Below are 19,740 nucleotides of genomic sequence, written 5' to 3' on the forward strand. Positions count from 1 at the left end.
AGTGCTTCACTGTCTATATGCCCTTTGGGTTTTGACCAATTTTTTAAAGCTATAACCAGTATGGGAAGAGAAATAAGAGAATATCTCCCTCTCTAGAAATAACATTTTAAAAATCAGTAACACACCTCCTGCAACATCTTTAAGGATAGAAAAATCAATCTTTTGGGCTCTCTACAGCTCTCCAGAAGGAGAAAAAATTATCCCTATTAAAATTAAGGGATGAAAATCTCACAGTGAATGCAGTTTTCTCAACCATACAGACCCAGCACAACTAAGCATCAAAAGATGCTGAAGCATAAGAATCTAAAAGTTTCATCTTAGCTACAGGAAGAAGATATCTGCATAGAAAGAAGTAGAAAATATTAGCAAATATTAAAATAACTTATATCAAAATTATATTTGGTTTCACATGCAAGAACTCATTTATCATCATTTTACTTTCCTGTTACAATAAGTCAATAATGGTCAAATTTAAGATGTTTGTAAAACACATACTCTACACAAGTGGTGCTGTTGATCCATAACATCCTGGCAAAGGTAGTAACACATTACTGACATAAACATTAGCATGAAATACATGCTAGACATATGACATTCCACAGAACAGAAAGAAATTAGTTTGTATCAATTCCATTTTTAAAATCGTATTGCATGAATATGAAAATCTGCACCAGCCTTGCACAATATTAGTGTATGCATAGAAATAAAACCTTCCAAAGATGGCTTCTGAATCCTCACAAACGATATTCTCTCTTAGCCCAGGTCCTCATGATCACTTTTCTCTCTTCATTCCTATTTACCCAGGTTTGCTCCACCATTTTTATGCTCCTTCCTCTATCTATTCTGAAGGCTACTTGCCCGGCATCGGTCTCTGTTCTCTTTCAACACTTTTCACACACTAATCACTTTCAGGGACATGGAGGTGTTTTCCCAATACTACAGAAAACATTTCAAAACTTTACATAAGACTGACTAGAAAAGCTAGCAGGGTGCCACTGCTATAGGTGTAGCTGGTGGGGCTCATACACATCTGGAGTAGCTCTTGGGGTCAGATGCTCTACAGTCTAAACCAGACAGAATTCTACTTTTGTTTAAGAAGAATGTCTTTTCAGATTCATGGTTCAGGAATGTTATCAGTTAAATGTTTTTAAGGCTGCAATCCAATATATGTCTACTCAGAAGTCAGTTCCAATGAGTTCAGTAGGACTTACTCCCAGGTAAGTGTGTACCGAATTGCAACCTAAATGTCTAGGAATGTTTGATCAGATAAAAGAGTAAGTATTTCATAAACATATGCTCTTTCCCTGCTTCTCTCTCATACACAGAAAGACAGACACTGTCCTCCAGATGTTTCAAATTACAACTCTCCTCAGCCCCAGCCAGCATGGCCAGGGATCAGGGATGATGCAAGTTGTAGACCATAATATCTGGAGATCACCAGGCTGGGAGAACCTGCTCTAGATGTTTATCCCAGAAGGTTTCACTTTTTTAAAAAAACATTTAGGCTTTCTGAGGACTGTGGATAACGTTTAATTTGGACTGACAGACTGTTTACAGAAGGCTTTCCTTCATAGAAAGAAAATGGTCAACTTCTTTCTTAATGCTATAAAATGATGATCCTGATGACGCCAGGCTGTAGCAGTAATAAAAATTATTTCTCACAAAAATGATAACCAATAGGCAAACTGCTCCATTTCAATCAAAGGTACCAAAATATATATACACACACAGAGAGGGAGAGAGACAGACAGACAGACATTTTCCTGGTTCATGCCTACAATATAATTTTAGTTTATAAGTGAATATAAGATGAAACTAATGATATTCATTTTAATTTCATTTTGCGGAATAGACAAAGCATATGGCATAATATCTATAATAACAGATGGACCATTACAAGCTCTTGATACCAAATTTAATTACCCACATCCATTTTTTAAAGGTTTGACATATAAATAATTGTACGTCATGGTGCTTTATTCATAATTTTTCTTAACTGAGATGTGAAAACACTTACCTTTCAATACTTCAACAGCTTTCTCTTTAAGAGCCATTACCACAGACTATCTTGAGTTTGAGTACTTATGTTTAAAGTCTTTTGCAATCTTAAACAAAATAATTGAAGGAAGCAGACCCATTTTCAAACTCTGTTTACCATGAACAAGGACTGTGTTCCTCTATTTGTCCATCCCAGATAGAGAAAATCCACTTGAGTTTCTCATTGTTGCATCAAATTACATGTATAATGCAGCGGTCACTCAAAACCTATTCACCCAATTAATTGTAATGTCTAAATCGCTTCCAATCACGCTGAATAAAGCAGCAGTATATAGGGTAGGTAGCTGGCATATCAGAGAAAAAGAAGGAATTAATAAGCTAAAAACAGGCCAGACTGAAGAGCTAGGCAGGAAAAACAAACTGACACTCCTAGGGGGAGGTATTGGAAAACTTCCTTTGGAGTGTTAACTCTTTCATGCCTTAAACAATGAGGAACATATTACTCACTTGGGGGTGTCCCAGTGCCCACTAGAGAAAAGGAGATTTCCAAGGCTATGCCACATCAATAAAAAAAGTATGGCTGATGAAGACTATGGGTATTCAATGCCAGTCCTACTCAGAGTAGACCCAATGAAGTTAACAGACATGGCTAGCTTAGGTCCATTAATTTCAATGGGCCTACTCTCAAGTAAGACTTGAATATAACCCATTATGTGGCCTCTCCTAACCAGGTGAGCCTTCTTTTTCATCTTTCATGTGTGAATTTCTTTCATTTTCACAGCTCACCATGGTCAGAGTTACATCTGCAGTAACCACATATGGTTGCCAGGTTCATGGCCTGAGACTGATCCTGTATCTTTAGGAGAAGAGAAAGTCAGCCAAGTACAGGTGTTCTTGCAACTCTGTAATGGGAAAACCCACAAGGTGGAATTGTCCCTTCCCCCTGCACAACTTTTAAAGATACAGAAGACCTCTTGGTTGCCAGGCCCGGCCTCCAAGAGGTCTTCTGTATCTTTAAAAGTTGTGCAGGGGGAAGGGACAATTCCACCTTGTGGGTTTTCCCATTACAGAGTTGCAAGAACACCTGCACTTGGCTGACTTTCTCTTCTCCTAAAGATACAGGATCAGTCTTAGGCCCTGAGCCTGGCAACCCTAAACCACTATTAAGTTCCAAATCACAGTACCACAAGCTCACTTTAATCATATTTGGAGCTGGGGTTGATGCTGACCGCTACGGGCTCATCCCGCTGCTCCTTCCCCCTCACACCAATCCCCTACTTTCCTTTTTGGACCTTACCACAGTTAGGGTTACAACAGCAGTGGGATTATCATTAACCATGGTAAGCTCAAAGCCAGAGTTTTAGAAATACTTTAAAAATAATTTAAAATACCTTAAATAACAAAATCTTTCCAGAAGACATTGGAATGAAGGCAGCTGCCTTATATCATCAAGCTATCAGTTCAGTATTGTTTCCTGACTAGACTCAACTGTCCAGGGTTTCAAAAAGAAATCTTTTCTGGCTCTACTTGGAAATGCTGTGGACTGAACCTGGGGCCTTTTCCCAGTGAGCTATGGGCCTTCCCCACAATTAATATGTGCTGATTGTTCCCAACTATGCATACTTGTTTAAGAATTTTTAAAACACTTTGGTGGATCACATGAACTGCCATCTAGTCCAGCATTCTTTGCAGGAATCCAAGCAACCAGGGGGCACTGGGTTAATCAGAAATCAGGCAATGGCCCTGGTCTATAATCTACTCTTGCTCACATTGGCTAAAAATAAATTGTTTTAAAAGCTGAATACTTTTTGTGAATTTTGTATCTTCAATCATACATACCAGTTCCTTTGCACATATATGGAGGCTTGAAGAATTTCACAGCACCATAGAGATTGACAACAGTCCCATCTTTAAGATGATTCAGAAGGGTATATGTGTACTTCGGAGCAACAGGCTAGCAAGACACAACAGAGAAGGATCACATGAGCAAAAAGTTCTGTGGAAAGCTATTTTAAAGGAGGGGGTTGGTCAAAACCGTTCTTTCTTTACCAGGCTTTATAAACAGGACATGGATATCTGATCCATTATGAACATCAGACAAATCCTTTTTCTTTGCCACTCAAAGTTGGTTTGGACACAGGTGTTCCTTCCTTCTATCAAAATACTGCTTCCACCTTTGGAAGATTACATTTGGGGCTTTTTAACTGAGGAAAAAAGGTGAGTAATGGGGGAGACATGACAGAGGTTGCTCCCTCTCTCATAGTAGAAACTGGGGCCATCCAATGAAACTGATTGTTATAAAATCCAGGACAGATAAAAGAAAGGACTGCTTTACACAGTGCACAATTAAACTATGGGATTTGGTCCCACAAGACAAAATGATAGCCACCACTTCGGATGGCTTTAGAAGGTTGTTAGTCAAATTTATGGAGAATAAGGCTATCAATGGCTATGAGCCATGACTGTTACATACTACCTCTGCGTTTTTGGTCTGATCCAGCAGGGCTCTTCTTATCAGGAAGGAAACCTTTGGATCCAGACCCCTACTCTGCTTACAACAAGTGGCATTTCTTGGCAAAGGGCATGAATGCATTTTGCCCGTTAGCTGAAATGGTCATGGACAATTAGTATTTGATTATTCTGGGAACACCAGTTATTTCTTTTTCTTCTATATTTTAAACAGAACATCTGCAGAATTAAAATTATACAATGTATGCAAGACCAAATACAAACTTGCATTTTATTTCAAAAAGGAGTAGCAAAAGGGAAAAAGGGGGGGAAAAGGCAACAATCTACATAATAAACATTGTTAAATTTAAATCCTAATTCCTATTCTTCCTCCCAAAGGAATCCATGACAGCCTGTGAAAATAGAACGTCATAATTTAACCATCCTCGCTAAACCCAACTTCAAAACAGTGTAAAACCACAATATATTTTGATTAACCCTAAGCCCTTGCCATATTTAATCAATGCCTGTAAATTTGTTGCAATTTTATCTCATGTTTGTTCTCTTTAAATCTGACATAATGAGTTAGTCTGGCCATTGAAGCAAATTTCCACACTTTTTCTCTCCATTGATTAATAGTTGATATTGTTGCTGAACTCCTCTATTTTTGCAAACAGAATTCTTCCTGCCAGCACCATAAAAACCCCATTGTATCTAATGGTATCCTAAACATAGAGTATAAACTTGCTACAATGTGGGGGTCAGGGGAGAAAGGATGCCCTCGTGTTTATAGGGCTTCCATGTTATAATGAAAACTGCTCTGCATGGGTTAAAGCTGGCAAGTACTGGTTCCTAGAGAGGCAAAAAAACCCTGCTGCAACTGAGCAGGAAGGAAAAGGCAGAGTGGGAAAAAAGTTTAAAAGTTTAAGTTTAAAAAAACCTCCTCAGACAGTACCCTAAAACCTGAAGAAGGCTTGAGAGATAAGCATTACTTAGGAGAATAACCACTAGGATGGAAAAGAGCACGAGGGAGGGGACGTTAGGAAACAGGTTTTTAACAATACTGAGAGGAAAAAAGACTCAGAAACACCCAGGGGAAGCAAATGGAATGTTCACCAAGGAGAAGGAGCACAGACGGCGAAAAAAGGGTCTACAGTATTGTACTCGGGGGACATGGTTACACCTACAATGTATCCAATTCTGCAATACACTGAGGTACATTATACAGGCATACCCCGCTTTAACGTACGCAATGGGATCGGAGCGTGTATGTAAAGTGAAAATGTACTTAAAGTGAAGCAATTATCTATGCATGTACTGCACTGCAATCGCCACTAGATGGCAGTGGCGTCATGCTATTAAGTGCCCGTACTTGCGAAGCGCATACGTTAAAGTGGGGTATGGTGGCATATGGAGCATGTCCGTTATAGCGAGGCGACGTTAAGCGGGGTATGCCTGTAGTGAGGTTCTACTGTATCTAATATTTGAATCTTGATTAATTTTCAGATTTTTCCATCAGCATTGATCCCCACCAACCATTTCACAGAATGTTTTTTAAAAACTCCATTTGCAGGACATATTCTATGGTTGGACTAAGTGTGTAAGATACTTGCATGAGCAAAGAAAACACATGGTTCCAATATGTGAGAAAGAAAATCCACCCCAAATGATTTTTAACAATCTGGCGGCCCTTTGCAGTATATAATCTTGCCAACCAGTTGAATGCATGTCAGAAAATCTGCATTGTTTGCCCTCTCTTGATATGGCAAATTTGCTTTAATAAAGTTTTGGAAAAGCTGCTGGGACATAAATATTTGTACTTTTCCCAGCAATGAGCAGATGGTGCCACAGGCGTTCTAATTATTTCTGTCATCACCTTGTTCTGCTGGCTAGCCTAATAACAGCCATAATACTTCCAGGCCACCTCCAACAATTTAACGTGTTCAGGAAAATAGCACACTTGCCAGAGTTTCTGAGCCTGCACAGTTTAATTTACTAGGGTTGCTTTAAAAAGGAATTTTCTATATTATTAGAAAAATTAAAATAGCGGGAAAGCACATTATAAAGCATTCCTGGCCCTCATTGTAGAAAGTGATGTCCAAAGGAGAAAATATAGCATGTCTTTGGATTTGCTCAAAATTCATCAACAACCATTCTTGGCCTTATTTATTTTATTTTATTTATTATTACTTATTATTTTATTTATTTATTATTTATTTATTTCATTCCATTTCTATACCGCCCTTAGCCAATGGCTCTCTGGGCGGTTCACAGCAAGGAATAAAATACAATACAGTAAAAATCAGATAAAATCCCTAAAACAGACAACTTAAGCATTTAACAACATGAAATAAAGTAACTAACATAACACAATTAAAATGCCTGGGAGAATAAAAAGGGTTTGACCTGGTGCCGAAAAGACAGAAGAGTAGGCGCCAGGCGCACCTCATCGGGGAGACTATTCCATAATTCGGGAGCCACTACTGAAAAGGCCCTAGATCTAGTAACAGCCCTCCGAGCTTCCGCATGGGACGGGACTCGGAGGAGGGCCTTAGATGTTGATAGTAGTGAGTGGGTAGGTTCATAGCGAGAGAGGCGTTCTGCAAGGTATTGTGGTCCCGCACCGTGTAAGGCTTTATAAGTCAAAACTAGCACTTTGAATCTGGCCCGGAAACAAATAGGTAGCCAGTGCAAACGTGCCAAGACAGGTGTTATATGTGCTGACTGTCTGGTCCTCGTCAGCAGTCTAGCTGCTGCGTTTTGCACTAGCTGTAGTTTCCGAATCGTCTTCAAAGGCAGCCCCAGGTACTCTTTTTCTCACTTGCCATGTTCCTGGTCTGGACAACGGCATGGCTGATGCCCAGTTTCACAATCAGATGTCACATTTTCGGGAGTTGGCCCCTTTGGCCAGGCTTCAACCAGAGCTGATGCCAGTGACATTGTGGGAACTTGGCAGCTTGAAGCTGAGAAGGCCATAATGCAGTCCCTTGCCACCAGCACAAGAAATTCCTATTTGAGAGCAGGTAGGGAGTTTCATAGTTTTTGTTTTAGCAAAAGGTATTCTTTTACCTGGCCCATACCAGTGGACCGGTTGATGGAATTTTGCGTGGCTCTGCACCGCCAAGGGCTCTCAGTGAAGACCATTAGGGGTAAGTTGGCGGGAATGGGATTTCTGGCTAAAATGAGGGATGTGGTTGATTCATCCACGGACTTTCGGATAAGGAAGATGCTGGAAGGGTGGTCTAGGGTCTACCCTCCTGCACCGGACACTTGTAGCCCCATCACACCTGATATTTTGTTGGGTTTTCATGGGCTTTGACCATACTTGTGTAGTTCTAGTTATGAGGCAGCTTTGTTTCATGCAGTTGCTGTTTTAGCATTTTGGGGGGCTTTTCGTATGGGAGAATTGCTTGCTTCCGCAAGGACCAACAGGTCCAGTTGAGTGATGGAGGTAGGAGATTTGATGGTGGAGGATGATAGTGTGCCGATTCATCTACACAGGTCAAAGACTGACCAGAGGGGGTGAGGAGCTGTTATTATGTTGGTCTCTTATGTTATTATGTTGCGGGCTTCCCCCAGGCACCTGGTTGGCCACTGTGAGAACAGGATGCTGGACTAGATGGGCCACTGGCCTGATCCAGAAGTCTCTTCTTATGTTCTTATGTTCTTCCTCGGTAGGTGGGCTGTGTCCAGGCCAAACTTTGGGTTTGTTTTTGCGAGTCAGGGGTAAGGCTGGGGGCATCCTGTTTTGTCATCAGGATGGTCAGTTTTTGACTAAGTTTCAGTTCTGGTCCATCACCAGAAGAGCCTTGTTAGGTTTGGGTCTGGATTTTTATATCCTGCTCTTCCTCCCAGGAGGAGCCCAGGACTGCAAACAAAAGCACTAAAAACACTCTAAAACATCATAAAAACAGACTTCTAAAAACATATTAAAACAAAACATCTTTAAAACCATCTTTTTTTAAAAAAGCTTCAAAATCATATTAAAAAGCAATTCCAACACAGATGCAGACTATATTTCTTTTACAATGATGTTTCCTTACAGAAGCTACCCAATGCAGAACAATTATAAGATCTATAGCTCTTTCTATCCATCTTAAAGGTGTTGTAAAACTGGTTTCAGACGTTGATCTTGCAACACCTTCTTTATTTTCAAAATCCAAAACAAACAAACTTACCATGGCCACAGTTTCTGAAGCAGTCATTGTCCGGGGTGACCTAGTACAAACCTGAAGAGGAAGACTGTTAGCACTGTAAGACAACAGGGGAGATTTCAATCTTCTTAATCCAATTTTTAAAATGGACTTAAACAATAAATTAAATACCATGCCTAGTTTTCAAACAGCCCACTTTAAACTAGTGTAATAAATAGTACTGTGACTGTATGAATTACTTTAAAAATAACAGTTGTGCTAATAGTCATACTTATAAGCTAGTATGATATACTTAGGTCTTTAAGTCTAAACCACATTTTTCCTTAGCAGTAGCAACCAACATATGTGCTTTCTTCAGGCTGCTTATTGGCTATATTTCTGGACAAGTCTTTAAAAAAAAGCTCATGAAGACTCCCATATTAAAGAAGAATGACGACAGCCTTCCCTAACCTAGTGCCCTCAAAATGTTCTGGACTACAAATCCCATCATCCTTGACCATTGGCTATGCTGGCTGTGGATGTTGAGAGTTGTAGTCCAAAACATCTGGAGGGCACCAGGCTGGGAAGTAGAGTTTCCACTCATTTCTCTGACAATAGCAGCATGTTTCCCCTAAATTCAACAGGTGATGCTTTTGCACCATGGTTATGAAATGTTGAGGGAGTTTCGCCAGTTGACATTCTGACTGTCACATACCTCATAAAGGCACGTGGTAACCATATAATAATTACAGTTAGCTGGCTAACACATTGTTCATGATAACCACATCATAATTAACTAGACAACAAACAGTTTGAGAGAATGTGTGAAAATAGTAAGAGAATTACGCAGGCTTCCAATGCAGAACTAGTTGCATAGCTGTCACATATGAGTTGCCTTTCAATCTGGTAAATATTCTACGGAAATGACAAATCCTGTCCTTCACATGCTACAAGGAAAGTTTATGCTAGCATGACTTTTTGAGACCAGAGAGAAAATCTCTCCACTCTAGAAATATCTGCTCTCTTATCTGTCCTCCAGAATAAGGCTATAACTATGTAAATAGATTTACAGCATATTTACTATCCCAGAGAAATGACAGGATGTATCAAAAGATATGCTTCACTCTGTCTGTTTAGCAAGAACTTCCAACTTTCCAGGCCAGTGTCAATTCAGTACTAATATTATTGGAAATTTGGCCTTTGCCCCTTAAATAAAGTAGCAATGATGTAGATTACTACTACTTTAATGCAGAACGCTTCGATTTATGGGCTTCGGACATAACAGTAAGGAGTTGCATCCAACCTAGTACCAAGCTACAGTCCCTCAGTGCAAGCATTTGTCTTTGCACAGCAGGACTTCCTCCCCCCACGTGTCCCCTAATCTATTCTAGGGGTTCCCCCAACCCTCTAGGGCAGATTTGGGGAGGGTGCAGGGCGTATGCAGGGAGGACAGAGGGGAAGTCCCACTGCACAAGTGGAAATACTTGAGCTGACAGGACATCTTAGTTGAATACTGCCCTAGGATTCCAACAGCAATATCCAATACAGTCAGAGGTTTGTGTGTATGTATTAGTGTGCTTCGGTGGATACCTAAAGTAGTAAAAGGAGTTGACGCATTTCCAAAAAACCCGTACAGACACTGCTGAAGAGATAGAGTGGTTAGGTTTAAAAGCATTTTGAATAGCACTGAATTTTCTTCCCCTTGGGCAGCAGCCCACATGGTCTATCAAAGTGCTATGAAAGCCTGCTCAGTAAGTACCAACGATGGTTTTCCACATGCTATGGAGGGCTGCTTTTTGAACACACGCTCACACACTTAAGACCAACCCCCCCTTAAGCCTGCAGCATTACTCGAATGGTTTATTTGGATCCTAGTTGAAGGGACCGTTCTTAAATGTGCAGACACGTCAAGGTTCTCTATCTTTATCCAACATTCTCTGTCCATTAGCACAAGCAGAGAGAGGAGCTTTAATGTTGCACAACAGAGGAATCCAATGGAACTGCTGAGCTAGTGGAAACATGTTGTGCAACCGATTGCACAATCTATTCTACAACTAAGTTACCAGCACCCTGCTTATGCATTGTCGCATAGTGGAGAGGAGAGTCCAGAGTCTCTGAGTTCAAATCCCCACTCGTGTCTCCTGGGTGTAAAGGGCCAACTAAAGATCACCCCCACAGTGAGTGGCTCAGGGGTTACGTGCCCTGCCACCTGTGGGCAAACTGCATAGTGCCAAGGAGCCCAGTTGCCCCCCAGCTGATAGTTGCGGACAAGGAAGAGGCTGGCTTGTGCAGCTGTGGCAAGCTGAGCAGGCCCTAGCCAGCTGGGGAGGACTAGCCTCAGAGGGAGGCAATGGTAACCCCCTCTGGATATCGCTTACCATGAACACCCTATTCATAGGGTAGCCATAAGTCAGGATCGACTTGAAGGAAGTCCATTTCCATTTTGCGCAATAACATTTTGCTGGTGCAAAACATTTCGTTAGTGGAACAAGTATACCGCTTAACTTAGCACTACACTGGATACAATCCTAAGTAGCCCTCATTTTTTAAAAAAATTAACAGCCTTTCAATCTCTCTTACACTTATATTCTTATCATGTAATTCCACTACAGATTTTGGGGGCGAGAGAAGAAAAATTTGCACAACTTACATAAATAGTTGACCCAGCTTCATCAGACACCTCTAGCCGACAGCAACGTTCATCATCTTCATTGGTGGACTTAGCCACACTGAATCCAGCTACCACCATAATGTCCTATTGGAAGCAAAAATGCATCATTAATCTTATCCGTTATTTATTTATTACATTTAAAACCCACCTTTCTTTCATCACAGAACCCAAGGCGGCACACATGTAGTTCCCATGCAGTCTCTCATCTAGATCCTGACCAGACCCAGACCTGCTTAGCTTCAGCAAAGTGTTGGCCTCATGTGCCATCAGACCATAGCCTGGGACTGATATTTTTGCCTACAGCAGTCCTTAGAGATTACATCATTTTTCACAAAGAAACATTTTCCAAGATGTTCAGGAAATACGACAAATCCCTGCTCATTAGGCCTCTTAAAAAACCAATTCAAAACACGAAGGCATGATGCAACCAAAATTTCAATATGAAAAATTTATGTACATATTTTAACAGTTCGACTGAAATGTGTTTTTAAGTTTGACTGGATATTGTTTAGGATAGATAAAGGCCTTTAGTGATCTCTGTCTAAATAATTGAATTAAAGAATGACACTGGGTGATATCTAATATTGGTCATATTAAAATCAATATGAAGGAAGGGTGGGATATAAATACAATAATAAATAAAGAAAATATTGGATGGCATTAAAAATAAATTCTTGGTACTACAGATTTTAGCATATATAGGTGTTCCAGCAATCTGCAGTTCATCAGTGGACTGAGTGCTGCTGGAAGTTCTTGAGTGTGTTTTAGATGTTGCATTATGAAAACTTACAACGCATCTTTCCAATGACTGGAGCAAAGGTGCAACCATCAGAGTAGTTAAATGTTTGTAACAGATAAAACAAAAAGTCAAGAATGGAACTCACAACTAAAAAATGGCACTTTTTGAAAAATGCACTGAAAACCGTTTTTTCAGATAGATTTCTGACTACTGGGTTGAGCAAAATAGCCTTTTCAGGACTGTGAAGATAAAGGCAGAAAAACAGCTCCACTAACACAACAAGAGTAGCAAGGTGAAGAATTCAAAGACTGAAATGTGCAAGTATCAATGTGATGAACAATATAAGTCATTTATATATAGTATTTGGTATATTTTTTAGATGAGTGCAGAATTCAATTCTAAAAGGTCTCATTACCATTTTGTGTGCATAAATCAGAAAGAAAAATAAGTTACTGCAGTCTCTCTGCTTGATCCTATACAAATAAGGCACATACTTAACAGTCAAACTGACATAATGTCAAAGATGCCATTTTATGAAGATTGAGTTTTGCAGTGGCACTTTCTATTACATGATTTTTAAATAGTTCATCTAAAAAAAAAGTCAGTGATTTGAAATCTGCACTGAAGCAATGGAATAATACTTGCATGAAACAGTCCCAGTTGGGGGGTGGTGATGTACTGACTGCTGGCTTGTCAAAATAAGAAGCATAGAAAGTTATTAATCAAACAGGAAAAGTTAAAAAAAGATTTCTGCAGGAAAGTGACAGAAGATAAACTATTTCTGTGGTTGTTTTAACTTACACAATGTTTGAGGCAAATGTCGAAAGGGGATGTAAGCGACAATACATTAGGTATAGGAACCCCACTGAAGTTAATAGAATTTAACATGCACAGTTAAATATTCAAGTCTGACTGATTTCAGTACAATGTAGTCAAAATTCACTTTCTCCCATTTGTGCCCTGAATTAGGAAGAACAGTTGATAAATCACTTTTCCTTAGCTTGTGATTTTTTGAGTTCCATCCCAAACCCACTAAACATAGTTAAGGAATCAGGAGTGTTGCACACACTGGAAGTTGTGGATTTTTAGTTTAAAACAAAAAGACAAGAGGGAGTATGATAGAGGTTCATGAAATGATGCAAGGAGTGGAGAAAGTGGATATAGGCAAGTTTTTCCTCCATCTTAACACGAGAATTCAGGGTTCATCCAGTGAAATTGCTAGATTGTAGATTTAAATGAGAATTTTTTTTTAATGGGATTAGGCAAATTCATGGAGAATAAGTAGATCAATGGCAACTAGACATAATAGCTAGATGGAATCTTCAGGTTCAGAAGCATGACACTGAATTAGCAACATGCTACTGGACAAACTTCCATTTATATAAGGGTCTTGTTTCAATTTACAAGTTTCAGCTGCACGGCTCATATCCGCCAGGAGCCATTCATTCAGCATTGTGGGCCCAATTTCATGGAACTCCCTTCCAGTTGAGGTCAGACAGGCCCCCTCCCTATTGAACTTCCAGCACCAACTGAAGAATTGTTTTATTCCAGCAGGCATTTTAAATGAAGTCTGATTTTATAGTTTTAACCAATTTTTACTTCCTTTGTATTGTATTCCTCATACACCACTTAGAGAGAATTGTAGTTAAGACCTATAGAAATCGGAAGACCAGGCAGTGCCTGAGGAGAGAGGGAGAACACTACTGGATCAGACCAAAGATTCATCTATCCATTATGCTGCTTTCCAGAGTGGCCAAGCCTTCAGGAAGCCCACAAACAGAGCTTGCATCCCATGCTAAGTATGTACATTACTCCATTTCCATTTTTTTCCAAACACTGAACAACAGAAGGCTTTTGATGAAACTAAAGATAACTAAATGATTTTGATATTAAAACTTCACTCTGTGTAAAAAAAAAAGGGGGGAGGGAGAACTCTAGCAGTTTGTGCCTTTTTGAAATGCCCAAGTTAGTTTATATGTATTCATTAAGACACCTCATGAAATAAATTGTCAATGAGTTGTACAGAAAAAAGAAACAAAGCCATGAAACAATGTTATAGTAAAAATCTACAATAAGCTTAAAAATCCATTCAACATAAAAGCCAAATACAAAAGAACAGCAGAATAAAATACAATAAAGTGCACAGAAGCTAAAGCCACAATGCAACATAGGAGCTAAAAAATCACCAGCTATACCATAGAGACTGAAAAAACAAGGTATTTCAAGGGCTGGGAGTACAAAAGTCTTGGTCTGGTGTTAAAAAGGTCAACAATGTTGACCTACAAATTTCCACAGTAAGAACATTCCACAGCATTGGGCGGGCACCACTAGAGATGTGAAGGCCCGGAAAAAACCCAGAAAAATTCAGAAAAACACCATTTTTTTCTGAAGCCTTTTTTGTTTTGTTTTTCTGAAAAATTGGAGAAATTAAAAAAATAAATAAATAAAAAATTGATTATGGAGTGTTTTATTTTAGCATGATGAATAAAATGTTCCATTGAATCTTGGTGTCCCCCTTTTTTCCTCAGTTCATTTTATGGGAATGGATGCTTTATGTCTGCTTGACACTGTGGAGGACTAGCGCAGACAAATAATTTTGTTATTAATGTTGATGGTTTCTTCTATTTTTTAAATTTTTTTTGCCTGCTCCTCATAAACTGGCAAAACGAAAGAGGTTCCTTACAGTCCAGGATCTTGTAGATCCATTTGTTACAAAAAAGGGGAAAACATTTAAAAAAGTAAATTCAATTTGTAATAATTGTTTGAATAAAATGTACTTTTAATATACCAAATGTGATAATTTTATGCCAAACCAACTTGTACATAATTACATTTGATGAGTAACAAAGTGACTTTCTATCTGTAAAAAGTGCTAATACATTTTTTTCAATTTTTCCAAAAATTTGTTTTTTAAAAAATGGTTTTTTCCCATGGCTTCAAAATATCCAGAAATTTTACATCTTTAGCCACCACAAAAAAGGGCTTCTCTCATGGCCACAGTCCAAACTTCAGATTGGGGAGTACATATTATTATTTATATATAGATGTTGACCTGGTGTTTGATGGGGTGAAACTGCCCCTACAGGACTAGGTCCGCAGCCTCAGGGTTGTTCTTGATTCCAGGCTGTCCATGGAGGCTCAGATTTCGGCTGTGAGCCGGGCAGCTTGGTATCAATTACACCTTATACATAGGCTGCAACCCTACCTCCCTGTTCAACAGCTTCCACTCGTGGTGCATGCCCTGGTCACCTCTCGTCTGGACTACTGTAATGCGCTCTACGTGGGGTTACGCTTGAAAACGACCCGGAAATTACAACTTGTACAGAATGCAGCGGCGCGCTTACTTACCAACAGCCGCTGCCGGGACCACATAACGCCAGTATTATTTGATCTACACTGGCTACCGGTTGCTTTCCGGGCCCGATTCAAGGTGTTGGTTTTAACCTTTAAAACCCTGTACGGTTTCGGCCCAGCTTACCTGAAAGAGCGCCTCCACCGCCACCAACTATGCCGCCCAACTAGATCAGCCACACAAGGCCTTCTCTCAATCCCGCCAACCAAAATAGTTAGGTTGGTGGGTACTAGGGAAAGAGCCTTTTCCGTGGTGGCCCCCACTCTCTGGAACTCCCTCCCATGTGATCTTCGACATGCCCCTTCCCTAGAGGTATTCCGCAAGGCCCTGAAGACGTGGCTATTCCAACAGGCCTTTGAGGTCCTTGGGAAGGGTAAATCTCCATCTATTGTATGCTGATAATATAACTGTTTTTAAGTATTGATGACTGTTCAGTATTTTATTATTGTTATTAATATGACTGCATTTGTTATTGTTGTATTTTATCTCATTTTAATGTACGTCGCCTAGAGTGGCTATTTGCCAGATAGGCGACAAACAAATTAAATATATTATTATTATTATATTATTATAAGGGTGTTAATAAACCACCAACTTATAAGATACTATGGCAGCTTACACCAAACTAAATGGTATTTACTTACACCATAGGAATTTTTTTTTTATCATACTTCACATTTATTTTTCCGGGGAAAAAAAAATGAAAATCTCTCTCATGGGATTCAGCTGGTATTTTGCCATAACTTGGTATTTCAGAGTCACTTTTTTTTTTGCTATAAAGCATTTTGAATAAGCTTTACTTTCAAACGATGTGGTGCAAACAAAGTTTGGAAAAGTTACTTTTTAAAACTACAACTCCCATCAGCCCCAGCCAACATGGCCACTGGATTGGGCTGGTGGGAGTTGTAGTTCAAAAAAGTAACTTTTCCAAACTCTGGGTGCAAACTATGAGTCCTGATGTCAAGTGAAGTCATGATTTTTTTAAGGTGGAAATCTGGACTATGGGGATCTAAAACAAAAATGACCTCCACATTGCTTTCTGCCAGTAATTCCACTCAATTTATAAGCAGAACATACAAAGAACAGATCACATCTGCTATGTTAAAATGAACAACATTAAGCAGCCATCTTACTAAGATATTTCTTGACTAATTTTTACAAGAATAAGAAAGGAAAATATCCACCCACTATCTAAAGCAAGGGCGGACACCTTGTGCTCTCCAGATCTTGCTGGACTCTGTCAGACCAGCCAGTATCCTCTTGACAAGTATTATCAATATAGCACTCTCAAAGATTGAAGTGCTGGAACAATTAAAAACTGATGTAGTAGTGTATATCATTTATATCAATGATATTGGGAATTAATAAATAATAAACTGCAAATTATTAAACCAAAACATCATTTAAATAGACTTGACTATGAAGATCAGGATGAGGAACTTGTCCTCCAAATGTTCTTGGACTCCAACTCCCATCAGCCCCAGGCAACAATGTTCAGGGATGATGGGAATTGTAGTCCGCTAATGTCCAGAAGGCCACAGGTGATCTAAAACAGAATGTGTAGAGAATAAAATATATATTTATAGTCCTTGTCCTAAGAAACAGGTACATAATGTTCAAAAGGAACTCCCAAAAACTTGATTATTGCAGAAAGATCTTGGTTTCTTGGCACAAAATCTATTAGAAAATTATCTTGCACAAACACCCACTGCAAGTTTTGCAGCAGGACACTACATTCATTTTAGCTTAGCTTGCACAAGAGAAATTCCTGACAGGGCAGGCATTTGGTCCTTGCTACATTTATGACACTGTATGTGAACTACACCTTTTTTGGTGTCTGCCTTCTTTGCTAGAAAAGCAATTATACAGCAGGGTATCAAACTGCTGAAATACTGTTTCATTGCCTGCTTGTTCTGTCCAAACACACTGCTTTATTAATCCCTTTTGCTTCAAAAGAGAATCGTAGCAACAATGTCATTTGTAGCCAACTCAAGCCAGGCTACGTGAAGAACCTCTCTAGTTAGTAGCTGGATATAGGCATATCCCTCGCCTCTTGCACAGTCAAATGTAAGATGCTCCAGTTTCACAACATCTTCAGTGCTGGCTGAGATCCAGCTGCTTGCTCTGAGTGAGCAGCTGGATATGTCTCAGTTCTGAAGATGTTAGGTATTGGATTTTTCAACACAAAGCACTTGCCATCAAAGATAACAGATGTCAGCAGCTATCAGACAGTTAGAAGCCAGGTTAAAGAGAACAAGTAAAAGGTAACTATCCACATTGCCTCGTGTCCCACAGTTTATTACCCAGCAAGCTCCTAAGGAAACAGGGAGGGAAAAAAGAAAAGGTTGATAGACTGCACTACTGACAGGCAGGGAAACTAAACGAGATAGCTGAGAAAATGAAATTGCGCACAGGGAATTGCAATGTAAGTTAAAGGCTCATTTGCTTTAGTTAATTCTGGCATTGTCTGAATTTTAAAGCACCATCTCAATTTTGCTCATGCCCTCTAAGTACCTTCAGATGGATGTGCTCTTACCGAGAAGCATTTTAGCCTCAGAACCTCTTCCTCTGCATTCAATCTTATACCAACAACACACCCATTAGCTTTTACTGCATGCCTTTTGTTCATGTGTTTATTTGATTACACTAAATAAAAGAGCTTTCTGATTAAAGTGGACAGTTTTTAGCAAAATGCGGCAGTATGATTGCTCTTTTTGCTACTTCAGCAGTCTCTGACAATATTCTTCTAAATGACTGAAAATCCCAAATCTTAATGTTTTCGGGGGGGGAGGGGGAGAAGACTGCTAACTTAAGTGATACAGACAGATTCAATTGTTTTAGAAAAAGGATGAAAACAAGGTTTAATGCACAAAGGAATTACCAGGGAGTGATTAATGATGCTCTGTACCACAACTGGGGAATATGTTAGTTATGCCACTGCTCCATCTTTCTTTCTCAATAAAAATTGAGAAATAACCCTACTGATAAAATAAAACAATTAAAATATTGACAGGTAAAATTTCTTGACATGAAACATAAGGTGCTTTTAAGACATGGAGAGGAAAAACCTTAAGCACCTATGGATGGCTTTCATTAAAGTTCTCAAAAGGCACCTAACTCAACCACAATTTCCCTGATTGTCAATAAAACTATTGTAAGTTGTCTTCTGCTTAACAATATCCTACCAGATCAGATTACGGCTGCAACCCTGTACCCATTTACCCTGGAAAAATCTCCAACAAACTCAATAGGACTTACTTCTGAGCAGCCTCACATAGGATTGCACTTGAAGCTCGCGGTTCTAAAATTGCAGTAAAATAAGCCATAAAATGCAAAACAAAAAGACAAACAAGAGAGCTATGCTCCTGGATATTTTAGTTCTGTTTCGATATTGTACGAGATTACTGAATGCACAAGTGATTTTGGAGCTTGGTTGCCAAGCCAGGGTTAGACTTACAACTAACTGAACATTCTTAATCTCTTTACTGGGAAGAAATTTTAGACTAGTGCAGACTCAAGAAGGTAAGCTAATCACAACTTGTCCTTACAATTTAAGCAGAAAAGGGATATTTTTAAGCACTACATTATGAATGGCACAAATCACTCCTATTACAAAAATTCTTCTACATATGCCTAATATGCAAGCATCAAGCAAATTTGGCACTATATAAGTTTTAGAAAACAGCAGTATTTTTAGTAGTAGCAATAGTATACATATACTCTTTCTGTTATAGTTTATGTCTCCTGTTGAGAAACCCCAGTTCCTTAAATCTCCATTTACTATTTACATCCATAACTTTTTTCAAAAAAAGAAAAAGAAAAAAAGAATTTTTTTTAAATAGGCTTGCTAAAATGACCAGATCATACAAAGTTAAAAGAAAATAACTGCTATCATATTCACAGTAAGCTTTCTGAAAATCACACACACGCCTAAGTCCATATAACCACATCCCACGTCACAAGAGAGGTTTGAACACTCTGATGCTAGTTCAACTCTGTTTGAAGTTTCCCGCTCAAGGGCTGTAGTTTCTAGCTCAGGTCCTCAGTACTGATGTCAGTGAAATCCTAATTGACACTTCAGGCCTTGTTTTACCACGTCTCTTTTTATGAAGAAGGGCACAAGCCGCTAATTAAATTTCAGACCCTTTAAATAATATGGTAGAAGAGCTGATATAGTAAACTGAAATAATTTCTCATTGCTCAGTCTATACTATAATACTGGAATGCAGACCACCATGTGGACTTTTTTACACATCTTCTGATGTGCAGGGAAAGAAGAAAGCCAGCAAACAAATCTGCTCATTTCAAATGGAATGAAACTTGCTGAGCTTTTTGAGAGACAAAGGATGGCAGGCAATTACCATATGTTACAAGTGGGCATATAACTGTACCCTTAAGA

At 39.2% G+C, this 19,740-nt stretch overlaps 1 protein-coding gene across 1 annotated transcript in view; it reads right to left on the reverse strand.

The window, feature by feature from the left end:
* The window catches only part of POT1 (protection of telomeres 1), a 93,372-nt gene that overhangs the window by 63,189 nt on the left and 10,443 nt on the right, over positions 1–19,740 (reverse strand). The window contains exons 4-6 of the mRNA XM_061640174.1: positions 11,230–11,334; positions 8,625–8,675; positions 3,838–3,952 (exon numbers count right to left, since the gene is read on the reverse strand). Of these exons, the coding sequence (XP_061496158.1) occupies positions 3,838–3,952; positions 8,625–8,675; positions 11,230–11,334 (271 nt within the window). The remainder of the gene's footprint in view (positions 1–3,837; positions 3,953–8,624; positions 8,676–11,229; positions 11,335–19,740) is intronic.

Source organism: Rhineura floridana, chromosome 8 (genome assembly GCF_030035675.1).
Source record: "Rhineura floridana isolate rRhiFlo1 chromosome 8, rRhiFlo1.hap2, whole genome shotgun sequence".
In the NCBI taxonomy this organism is placed as follows: domain Eukaryota; kingdom Metazoa; phylum Chordata; class Lepidosauria; order Squamata; family Rhineuridae; genus Rhineura; species Rhineura floridana.